General features: G+C 50.8%; 1 protein-coding gene across 4 annotated transcripts in view; it reads right to left on the minus strand.

Moving 5' to 3' along the window:
- Positions 1 to 20,251, minus strand: part of LOC144726534 (arf-GAP with GTPase, ANK repeat and PH domain-containing protein 1-like) — a 164,702-nt gene that overhangs the window by 41,807 nt on the left and 102,644 nt on the right. For all 4 annotated transcript variants that reach the window (XM_078605342.1, XM_078605341.1, XM_078605331.1 and 1 more), the window contains exons 10-12: positions 16,841 to 16,945; positions 11,647 to 12,262; positions 2,205 to 2,306 (exon numbers count right to left, since the gene is read on the minus strand). In XM_078605342.1, the coding sequence (XP_078461468.1) occupies positions 2,205 to 2,306; positions 11,647 to 12,262; positions 16,841 to 16,945 (823 nt within the window). The remainder of the gene's footprint in view (positions 1 to 2,204; positions 2,307 to 11,646; positions 12,263 to 16,840; positions 16,946 to 20,251) is intronic.

A 20,251-nucleotide genomic window follows, 5' to 3' on the forward strand; every position in this document is an offset into this window, starting at 1 on the left:
GATGGTGGTGGTGGCGGCGGTGGTGGTGATGGTGGCGGCAGTGATGGTACTGATGATGGCGATGGCGGCGGTGGTGATGATGGTGCCGCTGGTGGTGATGATGGCGATGGTGGCGATGGTGGCGGCGGTGGTGGCGGTGGTGATGGTATTGATGATGGTGATGGTGGCGGCAATGATGGTATTAATGGTGGCGATGGTGGCGATGGTGGCGATGGTGGCGATGGTGGCGATGGTGGCGGCGGTGATGGTATTGATGATGGTGGCGATGGTGGCGGTGGTTTTGGAGGCATTGATGGCAGTGGTGGCGGCGGCGGGGGAACGTGGTGCTTTAAAGCGGCACGCCTCCCGTGCATCGCACCAGAAATCACTTTTAATAGCAACACTCACACAGGAGAGACGCGCGCAACGTGGCGACACCCCACGCCGTCCGGAACCCTGCTGAGTCTCCGCAATTTGTAACCGAGTCTCACACGAGAAAGAAAAAACCCAACAAGGACGAATCTCAACTTCACGGGATGGCGGAGATACATTAAGGTACATTAATTCCTGCTAACGAGGATTTTGGGCATGTTAGGTTTGGTTTGGGAAATCCAACCACTTGCTAAAGGTCTCTCAGGGAGAGTCCAGGTGTCACTTCTGTGGAGTGAGCTTGTTGTGCTATGGAGGCAAGATGTCAATTTTAAGACCTATTATTGCTTGCACATGAAACAAAGTCATACTGGACGGACAACTACATCGAACCTCGCATTCATCGGCAGCATCTGTGCATTTAACCATCCACTAACTAGTTTTTGTGAACAAATGTTCACCTACAATGTAGCTTTCACTAAATCTGTAAATGGTGAGAAAAACCCATAAAAACTGAGAAATATTGCATGCTGAGGAAACCACAAGTAAAAAAACGCACCCAAAACGGTGTACAAATCACTCAGCCTTTGCGCATGATGCAAAAAATAATACATTTCCTGGAAAAGTGCTTTGTATCTCTGCCATCACTGCCGCTGCTATCAGTCGGTCACATTTGCTCAAATATAATTAGATGTATGCATGTCTGTTCAACTTCTTTCGCACCGTACGTAGCCAACTGACGAGAATCACAATAGGATCACAACGCACTTTTTCAGACAATCCGGATGGTTATTGCATAACGCACAAAGCCTGAGTGCTTTTGAGACGTTTGTGTTGGTTGTTTGAAATGTAGCTTATAAATTGTCGCCACAACCAGCCCTGTCAGGGGCTCCTCCTCCTCTTGGTGAGAGCTCAAGAGAAACCTTTGGCGTGTTGTTGCCGATCGAATGCATAAATAAGGTCACACTCATTACACGCAAAGTACTTGCCACAAATGAACCACACTACCTTGCTGATCTCGTGAAGGAGCATAAACCATCACGCGGACTCTGGTCATCCTCGCAACGGCTTGCGGCGAGTCATCAAACAAAGACGGTCACTGCATCGCGCGTTTTCAGATGCGCTTCTGCGGCCGTCTGAAACGCGTTTCCTTCTTATGTTAGGAAGCCACTGGAGTTGTGTAATTTTAAAATCTAGAACTGCTTTATGTGTTTAGTTTGGTGTTCTTCCCCCGCACCTCCGATCAGCATGGTTGGCTACGTACAGTGCGAAAGAAGTTCAACATACATATATGTGCATATGTGTCACAATTCACACAAGATGCTAGGCCACGGCTCTTGTATACGAACGTGGAATCTAACGGTTCCACAAAGCAACGGGGTGGGTGCCCATGCCAACATTCATGCAAAACCACAATGCAATTCCTGGCGTGTCCAAATTCACACAGCTGCCCCTCCCCTCCTGCTTAATTCTCTAAAATCAATCACTGCATTCCCCAGTGGCAGCTGCACAGATTTACAAAAGAGACACACACGAATCACCCTCTGTGGCTATGGCAAGTTTAAATATTTGATAGAAAAAACAAAACAAGTTTAATGCGATTATATCCAAGCTCAAAGGTTAAGGAAATGAGTAGAGGGATCTGGCCAGAGCCAAACCGTCACAAACTGCGGCGGCCGTTTGCATCCTTGGAACAGAGCCTGTGAAACGTGAGGCCGTGGCGGGTAAGGGAGGCAAACGGGATGGGATTTGGAGAAGATTGTGGTAAGAAGTCGGGGATTGAGGGGTGAGAGGGCTTCGTGGGGAGGAAGAGAGCCCGGGGAAGGGGCCGGAAGTGAGGGCGGACGTAGCCTCACCGAAGACGCCGCCGTCAATCCAGTGCTCGGAGCTGCAGAGCGAAGCGGAGCGCTGGTGCATGGCGAGGCTGGTGGTGCTGGCAGAGCGCTCAGACTGCACTCCTGCAACGAGAAAGAGTGCAACGCTCATCATCATCACCATCGTCATCACCACCACCACCATCATCATCATTCCGCAGAGCCCTTCTGCAACGAGCCAGCGATGCTCCTCAACATCGACGCCATCACTGTGTTCAGCCACCTCCTGGGTCAGGTGGTAGATGGCATCTTTTCATGGCTTCCTATCTTCCCATCTGCCATCTGTCTCCACAACTGTCCAGTCCTGGTCAGTCTTTTCCACGACACTGTCTTTCCACTTCTTGCATGGCTCTGCCTCTCAGTTTTCTTCCCTCTATCCCCAAATCAAAGGATCATTATGCAAATCAGTTATACAACCATCAGCACATGCAACCATACCATTTAGGTCTTGCCTCCTCCACTGATGCTTGTCGAACACAAAAGAAGCGAATAAAGTTTAAGATTATTTGATTTGTTACACGGATGGTCCCGTGAAGGTCAAGAGGTCATTTTGACAAATGCCCCGGATGCTACCACACCTTGCCATCGATTCCATATTCCATGTCATGCTGAAATATAACCCTCAAGTTCCTCTCCTCAAATATCTTACAATCCAGTTTTAGGTCTTCCCCTTGGTTGCCGATCTCTGGGTGCCACTCCAATGCCGTCTCAGTAGCCTGCCCTCCTCCATTCTGCACGCGTAACCCACCGAACAAAACCTCCTCTTCCAAATTGTATCTGCAAAACGTCGTCGCTATGTTCTATTCCTAACTTTCAAGCCGCCAACCCTATCCTCCCATGAAACTCCTACCAACCTCCGCATGCAACTGTCTTAAACGGCCAGAGGTTTGTTTTCCATTGGTTACAGTCCAACTCTCTGACCCCTACAATAACGCGGAGAATACTCCTGTCTCAAACACCCATCTTTTCACACTTTTGAGGCACGACCTAAGTCACTTTGGAAGAGAAGGGGGGAGGGATAACAAGGCGACGAAATGTGGGCACGTCGTTGAGAGACACACCACGTGGAAGAGCTAGAACTGGCGTTGGCTGCTGCAGAGGATACACGGGAGGTACCCATCATGCAAATCCGACACGGTAATTCTGGTCGCCCACCCCCTCCCTCCGCTTCCCTTCCTTCCCCCCGCCACCCCTTCGCCCCAGCACGTGGACGTACGTTTTCTAGCGCTGGCCGGCGTCACAAAGTGAGCCTTGAGGAGGGCGGTTGGCAGCGACCGCGAGGCGCACAGCTCGTGATCACTGCGCACATTAGTCAGCCATTTGCGCGCCTTCCCGTTTCGCCGGCGCAGACATTCAAAATGAATAGGCAGGTTTGAACAGCATGAATAATAAATGACCTTTGCGGGGCACTGCGGCGGCACGTTATAATATCCCTTTTCGCGCGACACATGGGTCTGCTTGTGACAGCTTAAGGCCCCCACCGCCCGGACACCAACACACGCGGCGTGGCAGCAGCAGGGGAGGCCCCCGCATAGCATCATTTAGCGTGGGGGGTTGTGGTGGTGGTCGAGAATAGGGAGGGTAATGGGGGGGCAGGTGGAGCAGGGAGGCAGGGGAGTGGGGGATAATGGCAGGCTAGAGCGCCTGGTGACTGCCCATTGGTGGAGTCTATTACTGAGCGTGACAGATACTTAACCCTTTCCTGGCCAAGCGGCCCTCCGCGAGGGCGACTCACAGCAGACCGACCTTCCTTTCAGCGTCGTGTAAGTGGACTCGTTAGATACATAATTAGCACGTTCATCCGTGTCGCCGAGTAATGAACTGTGACGTGCACGCCGATCAGAGAGGTTCACTTTCAATCAGCGCCGGCTTCGGTCGTTGGATTTATCTTATTTGACACGAGTGACACGGGGCCCTCGGGGGCCCGGCTGATGTATTGAGCAGGGATAGGGTTACGGATAGAGTTATGGTTAGTGTTGGGGCCAGGGTTTGTCATGTGTTTAGCCATGGCTGTGGCTGAACATTATCGATATGTATTCCTGTAGGGCAGGTTACAAACATTGCTGGCAAACTGGATGCACAGTGATCCTCACCCCGGAACTAAATTGTGTCTCTTGAAAAGTGCAAAACAGGTTTGTAGAAAGATGGTTTCCTTCAAACATGTGTGAGCTCATTGATATAAATATCTCTTTGGTAAGACGAGCTGGGAAAACAATACAAGGAAAAGGAGGCGCAATACACCTACAATATAATCGTCGCAAATAACCGAAACAAGTAGAAAAAATACAATGCTGAAGAATTTTGAATAAATAGTAAGGCAATCATTAGTTTTAACATCTCCGTTTTTCGAATGTTTCATTCAAACGGCAGTAGCGCAATCGCCAGCTAAAGACACAACGCCAAAAATCGGTAAAACAGTCGGAAACACAACGCAGAGCCACAAAAGCCATCGTCTCTGCATCGACGCTGGTGCCTGCGACGCGCCGCTCGGCTTGGCCGCAGTGCCGCGCTGAGCCACGATGGTCGTTACGCCGCCAGGAGCCGCCGCGGCCGCAAAGCGCCCAGTGCGGTTAACCGACCACGCAGACACCCTGCGATATCTCCCGCTCACATTTATCTTCCCCCACACTCCACCAAGAAATGGCAATTGAATTAACAAACCCCGCACAACGGCCCCCCTCGCCCCCCCCCCCCCCCCCCACTTTTCCCACCGGCCCCCTCCCAAGTTCCAACCGGGACATCCATTACTGCCGCAGCCACCTCAACCGCCCTCCACCACAACAACTGCCCCTCCCCCTCACCTCCCACCACCGCTCCCCACCCCAAAATAAAATAATGAGAAAAAAAATAAAATAATCGGGATCCTAAATCTGCCCCGCTCTTGGGAGGCTGTTAAACCCATAATGAGCATCGAGTCAATCACCTGCCCATCATGACCGCAAGCAGCGCTCCTCACTGCGTCGCCCTGAAATGCTTTTACACACAACGCATTTACTGCAATTTGGGGTCTATTAACACTCAGAATAAATGGGCTGTGGTGAAAGCGTGCGAGCACGGTGCCGGTAAACAATGAAATATGTCATCACGCTGTCCTGGTGTGGCAGGCAAAGTCAGGACATAAGACGCGCCGCTGAGATTTTTTTTTATTTGCAGAATGCACACGATCCAATACTGCCTCGTGTGGAAAGATCAGTAAGGGGATTTTTTTTTTATTCAAAGGTATTGTGTCGATGAAGGCCTCTCCGGAGGTACCGTGTCAGTCATGGGGATTGGTTGACCACGTTTCACCATGCTGGTCAGCGCAGGAGAGAGAAAGCGGGCCCAAGGAGTGGTTCAGATGTTAGCTTCGATTGAGAGTGGAACTCCAGATTGCTAGGTTCGTATTGCAGTGCACTAACAACTGCGCCACCGCACAACCGCGATTGTAAACAATTGGGCCATCGTAACGGTTCTGCTACAGGGATCTGAAAGCATTGCTGCATATGGTGGAGAGTGTTTCACGATAACAAGGGAAAAATAATTTCAGTCCAAAAAATGCCACCGTGACTAAAAAATTGCTTAATATCACCGATGAATTCTATAATAATTTCTATAACGATTTTGTAGATTATGCATATTAAATAATATATAATATAGAGTAGGTGTTTTTTCGTTTTGTTCCCAATTTCGTATTCATTGTACGTAAATAGTTGAACAATCACCTGCACAGTTGAGAACATACATGTTAAATGTTGTTGACCAAACATTCCTGGATAGGTTGTCATTATAATGAGTATTAAATAAGCTTTTTTTCTTCCAATTGTATAATCGCAAATCATACTTTATAAAGTAGACCGCTAAATGTGGAACATATCTACGATGTAAGTGGCTAATCGGTATGGATATAAATGTTTGTATGCAAGTACGTTGTGAGATGACATTGGCTGGGATTTGAACTCAAGACCGCTGGGACTCCAGCTGCTCTACCAACAGGGTGCCATCTCTCAATCTCACTCAAACCAACATATCCAACAATACAACAAAGATCCCCCGTATAGCCTTAACAGACTGTATGGGCAAGTGCTGTTAGCGAGCACCTATGAAGGCCGGCACGGCACACGAGGGGGTGGGTGGCCAGCACTACGCCCGACCGCCTTTGTCTCCCCAGTGGCGATGTTTACACACCGCACCAGGTACTCACTTAAGGCTGAGTCGACCTAGGGGAGGCCCAGGACGGGTTCAGATAATCGTCACTGGTGTTAGCCGTGAGCGGGAATCGAACCCGGGTTGCCAGGTTCATAGCGCAGCGCGCTAACCGCTACACTACCGCTCCCTACATCCAATACACACACATACACACAGTATATACACATGATGCACATCATCATCATTATCATCGGCCACGATCTAACCACGGCTGGATGAAGGCCTCCCCAAGCCGTCGCCAACTCTCACGGTCTCGCGATGCAACAATCCAACCAGCTCCCGCAAACAAATACTATTTCGTCGATCCGTCTCCACGGTCGACGTTTCCCTCTTTAGGCTGCCGCTCCATCATCAGTCTTGACCACTGGCCACTATCCCTTCTCGTGACAAGTCCTGCCCAAGACCATTTCCTGTCTCTCAGTGTCATTCCAAGCATGCTTCTTCCATTTTCCTCGTCACCGTCAATGTCTCTGAACCGTGAGTGATACACCGATTCATTTAGTTTCTTATTGACATGTAACGCTCTTTTGTCAATCCACTGCTGGATGAGGGCATCCGCCATCCTGTGCGGTCACGGGGGGGGGGGGGGGGGGGGTATATTCCACGCATATATATGCGCATAACGCAGCATGCGCCGCTCTTCGTGATGCAGCGAATGTTGAGTCACGTACAGCGACACACATTCTCCGACACGGTCCTTCTGCACCGCAACCCCCAAGAATGGCCACCGGGGTGTTGCCAAGGTGCTCTCCGCACCCTGGAGATCTACATGAGCCCCCCCCCCCCAGCTCCCACATCTCACCGCTCACCACCAGCACTTGCTCTTGCTCTAATCGGCGGCCGTGTAATTGCGGTCCACGACGACGCACCACAGCGCGCGCTCTCTTACATCTAAAGATCTCCCTTCAAAAGCGATTCCGCGGATTACAAAAACCCAAAAAAACACAAAACAGCATCACTCATTAGCGATGATTAAAAGTGCGCATCCTTTAAGACGCTAGATCCGGAATGTAATTACTGTCGACCTCCGAGCTCCATTTTCGATCAAAAATGCCAGTCCACGTCAATTAGCAACTAATCACGCTGTTGTTTTTCCACCCCCCCCCCCCCCGTTTCTCAATAAATTATCAAAACCTTAACACGGCTTTCAGTTCAGTTGCTGTTTGTGCCACGCTATTAGATGCAGCATGAAAGTCAGCACTGATGTTGAATTTGGAAGGTGACTCTTGAAATGTGCACACAAACTAAGATGAAAAAAAAACCCACTCTAATCAACATCACACGATCATTCTCCATGAGCAGCGTGAGCAATCCATAACGAAACCAATCAGCCAAATGCCAGCTCAAGACATCAAAATACAACCCCCACTTATACCCGCCACAAATTGCAGTTTTATAACAGGAAGCTGCTAAATGTGCGCTGACCTGAGCTCTGTTTGTCCACGCTGGTATCTTTGTCTGTCCTTTCCCCTTTTACCCTGATTTTCTCGGAGCTCGCTCAACTCAATGCACACAAATCTATTTCCAGGCTTCATTAATTCACTTCTCTTCTGCCTTCCTCTCTGCCCCTCTCTCATTTTCTCTTCCCCCCCCCCACCAGCCTCGGCCCATCCAGGGCGGTGGTAATAAAAGAGGAATCGGAGACACATTAGCGTGTTAAATGCCTTTCCACTGGAGTGTTGCCGTGATGGAACGCATGCCGCCCGTACCAATTATCTCGCCATCTCATCACTCCGAGCAGTGCTGCTGATAGCTAGCACCGATGCGAGCGCTACCCCCCACTACCCCCCCCCCCGCCCACAAACTACCCGCCTCTCCTCCCTCCTCCCCACCCGTGACACCACCAAAACCCTTTCTCTTCCACTTCCCCGAGCACTCGCAGCTCCTCCGAAACCCAACGGCGGCAGCCTTCCAGCTAGCGCGCGATCGTGCCGAGGCTGCCGCTGTTAATCCCTTCGCGCCCACATCACTTCCAAGTGACCGGTTGTTGCTGCCGAGCCGAGGAAAACCACGGGGGGCAGCCGCCTGCAAGCGCTGTCGGAACTAGCGACAATCGCGTCTGGGGGGGGGGGGGGGCACGGCTTTTTTTTTGGTTTGCGCGTTGCAGAAAATTAAAACGTGCTGGCACACAAAGCGCGGCCATCGTCGGGGAGAGAGTCGACGCGTCCACGCGGGCACGGCGAAAGGGTTAATATTCATTGGCGACATTAGCATTCAGTAACTATAAATATTCAAGCATTCAATTACAGGAAACATTTCTTTTATTATTTAAATTTGGTGGCAGCGCATGCTCAGGGAGACGATGGAGGACACAGTGAATTAACTGCCGGGTCTAACCTTCCCCCCCCACCACCCACCCCAGCCTCCCTCAACCCACAGCCCCCCACACACACACCCCACACACCCCACACACCCCAACATCCCTCACCTCAACAACACTCGCACCCACCGAGCTGGATGCCTGGGCACAACAGGCACGATTTTGTACTCTGATATCTCTCCACAAGTCTCGGGATCCGCACGATACAAGTGAGACGGGACGTGGGATTACTAAGGACATGGGCAAGCTAGGGGGGGGGGGCAGTGGATTAGTAGAGGACTCCACCGGCCGTGAGCCACGCTCGCCCTCCCCTTTGATCCCCACCACACACAAGCGCGCGCGGTAACCAGCGGAGGCATGCGAGCCGTGCCAAATGCTGCGGCTGGCCATCGAGACCAGAGTGTGAAGTTCACTCCGATTTAATGGCTGCTGCTGCTGCTATATTAGAAGCTGATAAATGCAGGCAACCACATTCACTACGTCAAGTGTATGTGATTAAATGTTTAGAATTGCAGTTCTTAGGTTTTATATTGTTGGAGCGCTCAGGATTCAAATATGTACAAGTGTAGGAATGTCGTTAACAGAATTATCTGTTTCAGTACACAGATATTACGTAAAAATTTTGTTCGAATTTTTTCAATCGCGATTTCTGCCATGCTGCTAAAACACAAATGTTGGCTTATGGATGACAGGTGTACATCATACGGACAAGGTTACCCTTTATAGCCTTAACAGATTGTTGGAGCGAGTGCCGTTAGCGTGCACCTATGAAGGCTGGCACGGCACACGAGGAGGTTGCCTTTGTGTCTCCATAGTGTGGATGTTTACACACTGCACCAGGAACTCGTTAGAGGCTGAGGCGACCTAGGGGAGGCCCAAGACCGGTTCAGATAATCGTCACTGGTGTTGGCCTTGAGCAGGAATAAAACTCGGGACGCCGGGTTTGTAGTGCAGCGTGCTAACCGCTACTCCACCGCATCATACCCACAGACATACACACACACACACTTTGTATGCGTGTACGTACAGAAGGCACAAACATGTATGCACGCTTACCATATGCGCAGTCTAGCAATGCTACAAAATGGAAAGTTTACTTTCATTCATGTGACTTGCATTTCCAAATCCTGCTAAAAATATCTCCTCCGTCATCTCCGCGAGTTCACAGATTGAAGTTGCAAAACAGTTTTCACGCGACCAAAAGAAAGTGCGCGCTGCCTCTCTTCAAACGAGAACGAATTAAACACTCGAGCGCCGCCAAAACCACGACGTGACATTGCGCTTGCAAGTCGCGTTGGCTCCCACCGAAGGATCACCCCACGAACCCTCCTGGCCTCAACTTCCAAGTGGAAACATGGGGCAGAAGCGCGAGCGCACACCTCCGCGGTGCGGAGAGAAAACAAGCTCAGATTCCTCGTCCAGGGAAGAAGGCCGTAGTTAATACCCCACGCACACGTGGCCCCGCCACCTATCATTACCCTGCTATTAAAGGGAGCAGCCATTTATCATGATTGAGGCCGCAATCACTCCACATTATGCACCTTTCTCAGGGGTAAACGAGCCTCCGTACGATAGCCCGCCCCCTTCCCACTTCTCATCCCGCACTCTGTCTTGTCTGCATTTTTTTGTAAGATTATGAATGTATCTTGATTATTTATTATTATTTTTGTTCACTAAGCCTTGCCCTTGCCTCCTCTCCCTCCTTGCTCCTGCCCTACCACCACAACTCTTCCACCACCTCCTCCTTCTCCTCCTGCTGCCCCGTCCCTGCGTTACGGAGCCGAACGTCCCTAAACGAGGCGCGTGCGATCAGTGGCAAATGAACATCGCCGTGTGGCACGGGAGGCATCCCTCACGCGCGGTAGGACAGTGACTGATTGCGCCGGTGCGGTGGATTGCCTCAGCGCCGTGCTTGCACGCGCGCACGGGTGAATGAACACGGGCACACGCTAGTGCCACGTCAAATCCGGCGCCACGGCCGCAAAGGCACCTTCTCAGCGCACGGCTGTCTGAAACGCATTCGTCACGCGGCGATGTGCGCCGATGACAACGGCGCAAGCTCGGTAGTTCTACAAAAAAAAATAACCTGTCAATTTAGGACAAAAAAAATCGTTTGCAGGATGCGCTTCCCATGTCCCGCCTAACCTGAGCCACTCGTTACGCAGCGAGAGTGACTGTCGGCTGAGGGTTGTAATTTGAGGCTCGGGTGAACCTGTTTCTTGTTGTTAAGTTACTGCGCAGCCGACAGCGTGTCCTTACGAGGAGCACGCCCCTGCCGAAACGAGACAAGACCGCAACGCCGCTGTTGCGCAAATGGAATTTACGTGGCCATCACGCATTCCTCAGCTGTAATCGCCGCCAAATACAGGCCACCTAACTCGGCGACAGACGCACGACTGGCCACTTGCCCATTAAAGTTATGGTGAGACAGACATTTGAAGGATGGTAGGAAAAGGTTGACAAAATTACTTCCTCGTTGTTTTTTAGGCATGTGATGATTCACCCCTCTGGTTATTTGCTGAACTGTCACGATCCTGGGTAGCAATTGGATTCTTTTTGTCACATTTTTACTGACTCCTTTGTATAGTTTATTTTATTTTTTATTAACCATTTGTACAGTTTTGTTTGGGCCGTTAACATAATACGTAGCAATGTCATATAATATATGTAGAATTTTCACAAATTTGAAACCATCGATGGACAATTCGATCCATGTACCGTGAACAAAAAAAACAGAATCGACTTAATTTATGCTTTGTTAGGCGCTCACTCGTTTTTTAACACGGCCTGCAGCACAGCCGTCCTAAGGGCGTTCTGTGCCTCTCACGCGCTCGGATAGCTGGCGCGCAACATTTCGTGAACGAACAATGGTGATGATAACAACCGCGGTGGCAAGGGGGGGGACGGACGGACACGAACCTCCATTGCCAGAGATGTGCATGCCCCCAAGCTCCCGGCTGAGCTCCGCGGCGCCGATGCCAGCGCCGCCGCTCGCGCAGTACGAGTTGCTGCTGGTGCTGCGCGAGTGCACGCCGTTGCTGCCGCCTCCGCCTGGCTGGTACGGCGCCGGGTAGTAGCAGGAGGGCAGCGTGGGGGCTCCCGCCGCGGCGATCGACACGGGCGACGAGGGCGTCGACGAGCAGGCCCCGAACGCGGCCTGCACGCCGGCGGGCGACACGCGGTGGCCCGCGCTCGAGCCCAGCAGCTGCTGCAGGATGGACGTCGATGGCAGGGACGAGGGGCACGCGGAAAAGGCGGCGGAGGACGGCGGCGCGGGCGCGCCAGGGGGCGCCCGCCCGCACGCCGCGCCGTTGGGCTGCGAGCCGGAGGCGGCGGTGTGAGGGCGGGCGGCGTGCGGAGCGTGGGCGCCGGCCTGCGCCGCCTGCTGCGCGAACGGCGAGGAGACGACGCCGCCGCCGACGCCCCCCAGGCTGCTCATGCTGGAGGAGGAAGCGCGGGGCGGCCGCTTGCCCGGAACCTTCACCGTTGTCCGCAGGAGGTCGATGGCCTTGCCGTGCACGTTCTGCATGTAGTCCTGCCACGCGCACCGACCGCCATCGTTAAATGGAAGAGTAAGGGCGTCCTCGTTTTCGCGAGGCGAGACGGGGAGGGAGCGTTTCACTCGCCTTGACCGCGTGGCGTTTTGCGATTGCTGATCTCAATGCTCCCTCGGCAGCTCACTGAGGAGTGCCATTTGAAGGCATTTTAGGGAAGAAAATGTTTTATGATGAGGGCACTGACATTAGATGACATAGAGGATACAAAACATATGACAACATTTAAAATACCTACAAAGATCATATTTACGATACCTACTGTTTTTTTTGTGTGTGTGTGAAAAACTAGAAGTCAATCTAACCCCTCTTCTTCTTGTCTGCTCACGTTTGCATTGCTGTCCCTTTTCTGGACAGATCTAAGATTTGCTTTGCCACTTGTCCGAGCTTGTTTAACCATCCTCAAGAAACCCCCCCAACCCCCTGAGACCCTTGCATTGGGAGCGCTGACACATCGTTACGATTACTGATCCTTGCGTGGGCTTATTTTTTACGCGGTAACGTCGACAACGTCAACAGGAAACCCAGAAGAGAAGAGTTCTAAAATCAACATCAATAGCTCGTGTAAACCTGAGCAAAAACCCAACGGTGAGGTGCCCCTTTTGTGCCGCAACACAAGAGAAAAGTATTTTACACGCGCAATTAAATTCGTAGGCACAGTGAATGTTGTTGGGATAAACACGTACGGGCTTGATAAATACAACCACTAAGGAGGTATCTTCCACGGCAAAAAACATAACAGGAATCCCAGCATGTTTTGCGTACCAAGATGACATCATCATTCATTCACTCTTGAACACAGCATTGTTGTCTTTGTAGCCGAATTCTGGTATCGGCGGCCGTGCTAACGATAACGATGGCTATGCGTCGTCGTGATCAACGCCTACGAACGCCTCTCAAACGCACAGCCCGAGGAGTTCACGGAGGATGCGCATTGGGAGAGTAAGTACCTGTGATTGGTTAGTTCCACCAACTCCGAAAAATCACTTTCCCGCTCTTGAAATCCAGTGCTGCACATAATGAATCAGTATTGAATAAGTCCTGCCTGACACTGGGGTTAAACAAAACAGCGCTCTAAATGGGTCTCTTTTCGTGGCTCAAGTGGAGCAAGGAGAAACACGTTGTGCTGTTCTCCTGCCTAGATTCAGTATCTCCCTCCCACACTAGGGGTGGGAATGTTTTTTCATCAATCATCATCGTCGTGAGCCATGGTCAATCCACTTCTGGATCAAGGCCTCCTCAAGCCGCCACCATATCTCACGATCCTGCGATATGATGATCGGCCACGCGGCTGCGCGCAATCTGATTTGATCACTTCATCTCCGTGATTACAAACTCTCACCTCTTATGTGGCCCCTTTACCAGGGGCCACATGGGATTTTCAAATACCATTGACCAGCAACACATTAACGCACACCTCAGCGTTATCTAATAATGACGCAAAAATAGTTAGGGCTAACCTTTACACCAATAAAAAAAACGATGCCTGCGCCTGATTTTTTTGTCACGAGCAACGTCCGCGTGAAAATTCCCCTCCGGTGCAGCGAAGATGCTCGTGGCGATGGCTCAATGCCGCTTGTGGGCCGTTTCAAAGTGGTCGGCCTCATGTGGTCGTGGGCCGAATGAGACAAAGTTGGGGCCGTGTCCGGCCCATGTGCCGTTGGGTTACCCGAGTCCTGTCCTATACGTGCACGGTTCCCCTGTATCACCAGCACTGGCTTTAACAACATATATATTTCCGAGCTCTCTCTGATCTTACATTTACAAGCAAATTTCTTATATTGACATGCTAATCTCTCTCAATACAATGGCCACCCCCACAGCTTCGTTTGTCTGATCTTACATTTACATGCAAATTTCATCTCTAGCCCCGCCCACTGACCCTTGGACTACACCCATCTCAAACCTTAGCAGCGCTCCCGCCATATATTTTTCCTGCCTCAGCAGCTCACCCGCCATATTTATCACCTGATGACGATTGCTTGTGTTGCGATCTAAACGTCGTGATTTTGTTATTATTTTACTATCTAAGTGGCTTTACCGAAAAACCCAAAGAATATGAATTCCTGCAGTGTTATCGAACGTATTTGTTTGCAGCCGGCATGCACCGTTCTGTTTGCGATGGGTTTTCTCAGCATCCATTGATTTAAATCGGTGCCGGCTTGTTGAATACCTGGCACGCAAGGTTTGGTCGCAAAGTGAGAGCTGCTCATCCCCGTGTGAATGATGCCGTTTTAAATTAGAAACTCCCAGCCACCATGACCTCTTGACAAGGTTAGTGACACGACCATAGTGAATTGCATTTTGCTTTCAATGTTAACTTAATTTCGACTGCTTTTGGTGCCTTTGGAATAGTACGTACAAGTAAAAATGTACAGCCCTTTTGACAATTAAACTCCAACACTGTGTTGATATGAGAGACCATACTTCACCACTCTGGTCAGTGCGGGGTGACAGTGTGGAGAGGCCCAGGACTGGTTTGCAATAATTAATAATGCAGCAATAAATACAAATTCACATCAAATGTACCCAACATTCATTTATAACAAAAAATAGCAAGTGTCCGCGTACAGCATGCAACTTTACGTGCTTTTTATCTATTTCACGGGGAGATCACGGAGCCCAATTAGTTATGAATTTACCGTACTTGACCCAGCGTGCAGCACTGCTATTGTTTTTGTTATTGAGCGAGTCATTAGCGGGGATTAGTGACTGTGGAGACAGCCGGCGTTTACTGGAGCTAAAGCACCAGGTGGTGGGGGCAAGCCTAGCCTCGCCATTACGCCTTTGAGCACTTTCAAACAAACACTGCCGGGTCTCTTGTGACTCATTTGCAAATAAAATGCCACTTCAGCGGTGGCCTGGCCTTGCTTTCCAGATTCCCAACCCGAGCTCTGGGACTCTCTCGATAGCCCGAAAAACTAGAGAACCATCCCCTCTCCCGCACTCCAACCAGCCCAACAAAAAAAAAACCAATCAGTACCCCGAGTCAATTAGCGGCGAGCTCCTTGACCCGGACATTCCTCGTGTGCGGCAGCACGAACCTTAACCGTGCCACGCGAGAAAGAGAAGAAAAAAAAAACCAAAAAACCCATAACACGAATACCGCCGCTAATGACAAGTAAGCAAAAATAATTCGTGAAAAATAAACGCGTGCGTCGCACACGCCAGCCGCGACCGCGGACACACGGGTGCACACGCTGCGCCCTAATTGAGTTGTGTGGAGCTGCCATCCATCTCATTAGGCGGATGAATATGAATTTTGCCAGCCGCGCAGCCATTAACGCGTGTGACCGAGTTACATTCAATTAGCTTCGACAAACATGTTAATTGCCGCCGCTGCACTAATTAGCGCGGGGAGGAAGGGAGGTGGCGGGCGTCTGCTCCTCAGGCTGGATCAAGTGCGGAGCGCGGCACCACCCTCTCCCCCCCCCTCTCTCTCGTCTCCTGCCTCGAACGCCCCCCCACCACTACCAACCTCCTTCCCTCCCCTGGCGAACCCGCTCCCCCCACCCCGCCTCCACGTGCTCCCGCCTCTCCGCCCGCACCCTCCCCGTGCCGCCAGCGAGCCTAACGAGCTTAGTAGCGCTGTCTCACTCGTCGCGGCGCTTCCCAGCGCGGCAGCGCGCAAGGGCACGCGCCGCTCTCTCTCTCTCACTGCTGCCGCGGCCGCAATCCCCGTACTGCAACCAACGCAGCCCACGCACAGCGCACAAATCGACAAACTTACAAACGGTGCTCCTAAACCCACTGGAGTAGCTTGCGAGTGTGCAGGCGGTGCAACTGCAATAGGTGCGCACGGGCCGGAGGGGCCCGGGTGCTGGGTGGGGGGGGGGGGAATTTGAACAGGGGCGGCCCAATTGAATTCCTTGCACCCAAGGATCATGCTAACCATGCGGCAGTCGACTCGCTCAGCTGGGAACGCAAACATCTCCCCATGGTCGTTTGAGGGTGCTCTTGCTCATGCTGTGGTCTCAGCGGCATCGCTTTGTGAGATCGCGAGTTGGCAACGAGATTCATTCGTAGATGAAAGAGGTTGCCTCGTTTAATTTAAAAGTGTTTTGTTGGAAAACATGAATGGCATCTGGCACTATGTTGACAGGTCAAATGTGGGACCCTGTCATCAATAAAACAAACTTCTACGTGTTAATTTGTATTTTTTTAAAGTTGTGAAAACGTACTATAAATATATAATGGTGTGGATTATAATTCTAATAATAACATTTAGTTATCCCGGGAAAGCCTCACTGAGTCTTGAAGACTATTTTTCAGGAGGGTCCTGCATTGGGGTGTTTGGCCAATTCCATTGTTGAAAATTTGGCTTCATATCGGGAAAAAACCGGAGAACCTGAAGAAAACCGACCACGCATCGGAGGGGTTGGCACTCAGCACCGCCATCTCCTGGTCACACCTCACAGGCCCACACTTACAACACCTGGCAAACCTCTGGTACTAACCAGGCTTAAACCTGATTAGCTTTCAAGACAACAAGATGTGGAGCACGTAAGGTGATTTAGTCATCGGCAAATGCGTGAGATTAGCGAGGCCCTATGGCTTACCTGCAGGCTGGGGTGGTAGGTGAGGGTGCCACTGTCGCAGAGCGTCACATATTTTTTCTTCCACTCCTTATTGAGAGAACTGCTGCTCCTCTTCATCAGGAAACCCTGGACAGACACGACCACATACACAACAAGTCTAAAACGCATGCACAACACAGCCACCGGCCGGTATTCCAGCCATCGCGATCACTTCCATTTCGCTCCTTGTGCGAGCAAAGCCATTAGTGATTGTCGTAAAAGTCACACCAAAAGTTCATGTTAAAAATCATTCTGTAACCACAATTTTCACACGACTGGCCTAGCCAGCACAGTAATACCAGCGTCGAGACGAATGGCTTTCGTCTTGAGCATACGTACGTATGTGCGTGCGTACCTAACGTGCGTACGCACACACGTGGACGCGCGTACATACGTGGAGACACAGCCAATTACTCATGGTGTCAAAGGCGACCCATGCAGGGTGGAGGCAATGACCCCGTGTGATCAATACCCCCACAAATGAGAACTAATTAAAGGCGATCCCCTGAACAAAGGTTTGGGTGATCCTTCATTCGGAGGGACACTTTGTCGAAGGATGCGCACATCTCGGCGGCTTAGTGTTTCTGCGGGCGGAGGTAGGCGAGGGGTGAGGCCTCTAAGCCGAGATGGCATCTTCTGCCCGGCGCTTATAACGCCGGAATGATGGCGGGATAGTATATTCGCTGCGTGCTTCGTTCAACTTTTCATTTTCTCACGAGACACGCGCAGGGAAGAAACGATGACAAGATTACGTTACAGGAGGCGGTCGCCGCACTTCAGAGTTGGCGAAGGACTATCGTGCGTAAAGGTCATTAAAAGTGATCGGTGTGAGCATGAAATACAATTTGTGTTGGTGGGCTGGGTTTTTTTTAAAGTATATTATGTTAATGATGCTTCAGTGAGGTGTAGCGTTAACATAATTTATTGCTGTTCTGTGTGCTGCTGCTACTTTCATAGGCACTGCGATTTATCTGTGTGTCCCTTGCCCATATATCAATTTCAGCTCTTCCCAGCAGTCAGGGGCTGGAGATGACTTGCTGATCAGCCCTAATTAGAGCGAGGTGTGTTCATGTCTCAAAACTGCAGAGCAGCTCATGCATTTCTGGATATGGATTGAGCGGTATTGGGTCAGCAAGTAAAACAAACCTTTGGGTTTTTTTTAAATAAAATACTATTATATATTTGTCGAAAAAGCCAATATATAATATGCTTCACCCAGAACCTACAGTTAAGATGCAACTTCATCGTTTTTTGTGTGTGCCCTTGGTCAAATAGCATTATACGCAAAACAGTGCAACAGCAGGAGCATAATATGTTGACATTACTCACGAAAATAATTAGATTAAAACTATTTATTTTAACTTGCAGCCATTAGTCAAAATCCACTGTGAATGAAGGCCTCACCACACCATGTAGTCCCTGGCTATTGCTTGATCGTATTTCACCACACTGCTCAGTGGGGGTTTGTGGAGTAAAACGGTGGGGGGGGGGGGGCAGAACCGGTTCAGGCGTCACCCACCCACTGATGTTAGCCGCAACCGAGAATCAAAATCTCAGCTCGTCAGGGGGCATGACAAAAAAACGCGTCAAACGCTTAAACTGACCAAGCAGTTTTCGTCCTCACGAAAGGTAACAACTGTAAAACGTTTAAAGATTCAAATGCCCCACTTACACAATCGAGTGGAAGTGTCACGTTTATTCCCATTCTTTAATGTAATTATCAATACCCGAGCCGCTGCGTGCGCAGTTTGTCAAGCCCCCCCCCCCCCCGTATATTATCCCTAATTGAGATATAATAAAGTAACATAGAAAAACACATTCCTTTGGCAGTGCTCTGCAGATCAAAGGGACCACAATTACAGCCCACGCTTACCCTGGCCAAGCCATTCCTCCATCAGCCCACAACCGCCCACCTCTCTCCCTCAGCCCCCAGAAACCCTTGGGCACCAGGTTAATGGCTGCCACTTAGGGGACACACGAGAGACAAAGGCGTAATAGGAGGCCCAAGTGCTAGGGCCACACTTATCCCATTTGCATCTCATTCTGCCCGGGCGGTACTGCCTGTGCCACTGGTGACATACCTCCCCCAGGGCAGGTTCTGCCTTTTGGAACGGTAATAAGTAACAGCCGCAAAAGACAAGGGCTTGTGCGTGTTGGCGCACGTGTGTTGCTGCCCGCACTACCCCCTTGTGCGCCATTCAGGCCTTCAAAGGTGCTCGTTCACAGCACTTTCTTCAACAGCCTGTGCAGGCTACAAGGGGCATCTTTGTCTTTGTATACGAGGATACACTGGAACCTGGCCATGGCGAACATCGGTGACGAGCGATACTTGAACCGGTCCTGGGACATCTTTAAATGGGTAGCTGGTGTGAGGTGTAAACGTGTAAACATCGGATATAGTGCTGGCCACACCACCCACTCTGTATGCCGCGATGCAACAATCCATCTAACTCTGGCATACGAGTTGATGCGATCGCTCTACCTCCACGGTAAATGTCTTCCCAGAGGTCAATTCAAAATGAGTCCCTGGTATGGGGGGGGGGGGGGGTGTTCATGTGATGTATGTATGTATGTAGAACTTCTTTTGCACCGTATGTAGCCAACTAATCGGAGATGTGGAGAAAGAACAAAAAAAATAAACAAAAAACGCAGAACCAAAGAAATAAGTTTTCAATCGAGATTTAAAAGCGCATAGCTCCAGTTGCTTCCCAATATCGGAAGGAAGAACGTGCACTTGTTGCAGAGGGTCACGGTTCAAATCCACCAACGGCCCCGATTGTGACTATGGGTGTATTCATTGTCAACATTCTACGCGTCGTCGCAGTGGGCATTTGCGTGCCGGCATCATGGTCCAAAAATCGACAAATTTGAAATACAACCCACACAAATTAGTCAACTGGGATTACATATAGCTGTAATTGCCCCAGATTAGAGAAACGCTTGGCAGCACCCTCCTGAAGTGTCAAGAGGAGACTCGGTGAGGCTTCACTGGGTCAACAAGTACACGAAAAAATAAGCTAGGCCTTACTGATACGAGTGATGGTGATAGGAGCCATGCTGCCCCATCACGCACTACGTGAGTCTTAATGAGTGCTCGCTAACCGCATTTGCCGTGTCTGTCTAAGCGTCTGAACAAGGGGCCCTTGTCTGTGCGTGTGGCAGCACAGAGCACGCTTGTGCTCTGGGAAGGAGTAATTACACGAGGTCCGAGGCCTAGGGCGAACTGGGCCCGGGGATGGAGGAGGAGTGGTACGTGCCCCATATCCCGTTCCATCAAGGCTCATCATCTCCGTCAACGCCCCCCCCACACCCCCCCCCCACACCCCGCCCCCCCACCCCCCGGCTGCAATATGACCACCAAGGACTGGTTTGCAACTCGGCAAAATGACAAAA

The sequence above is a fragment of the Lampetra planeri genome, chromosome 2, assembly GCF_965212315.1.
Source record: "Lampetra planeri chromosome 2, kcLamPlan1.2.h2, whole genome shotgun sequence".
Classification (NCBI taxonomy): domain Eukaryota; kingdom Metazoa; phylum Chordata; class Hyperoartia; order Petromyzontiformes; family Petromyzontidae; genus Lampetra; species Lampetra planeri.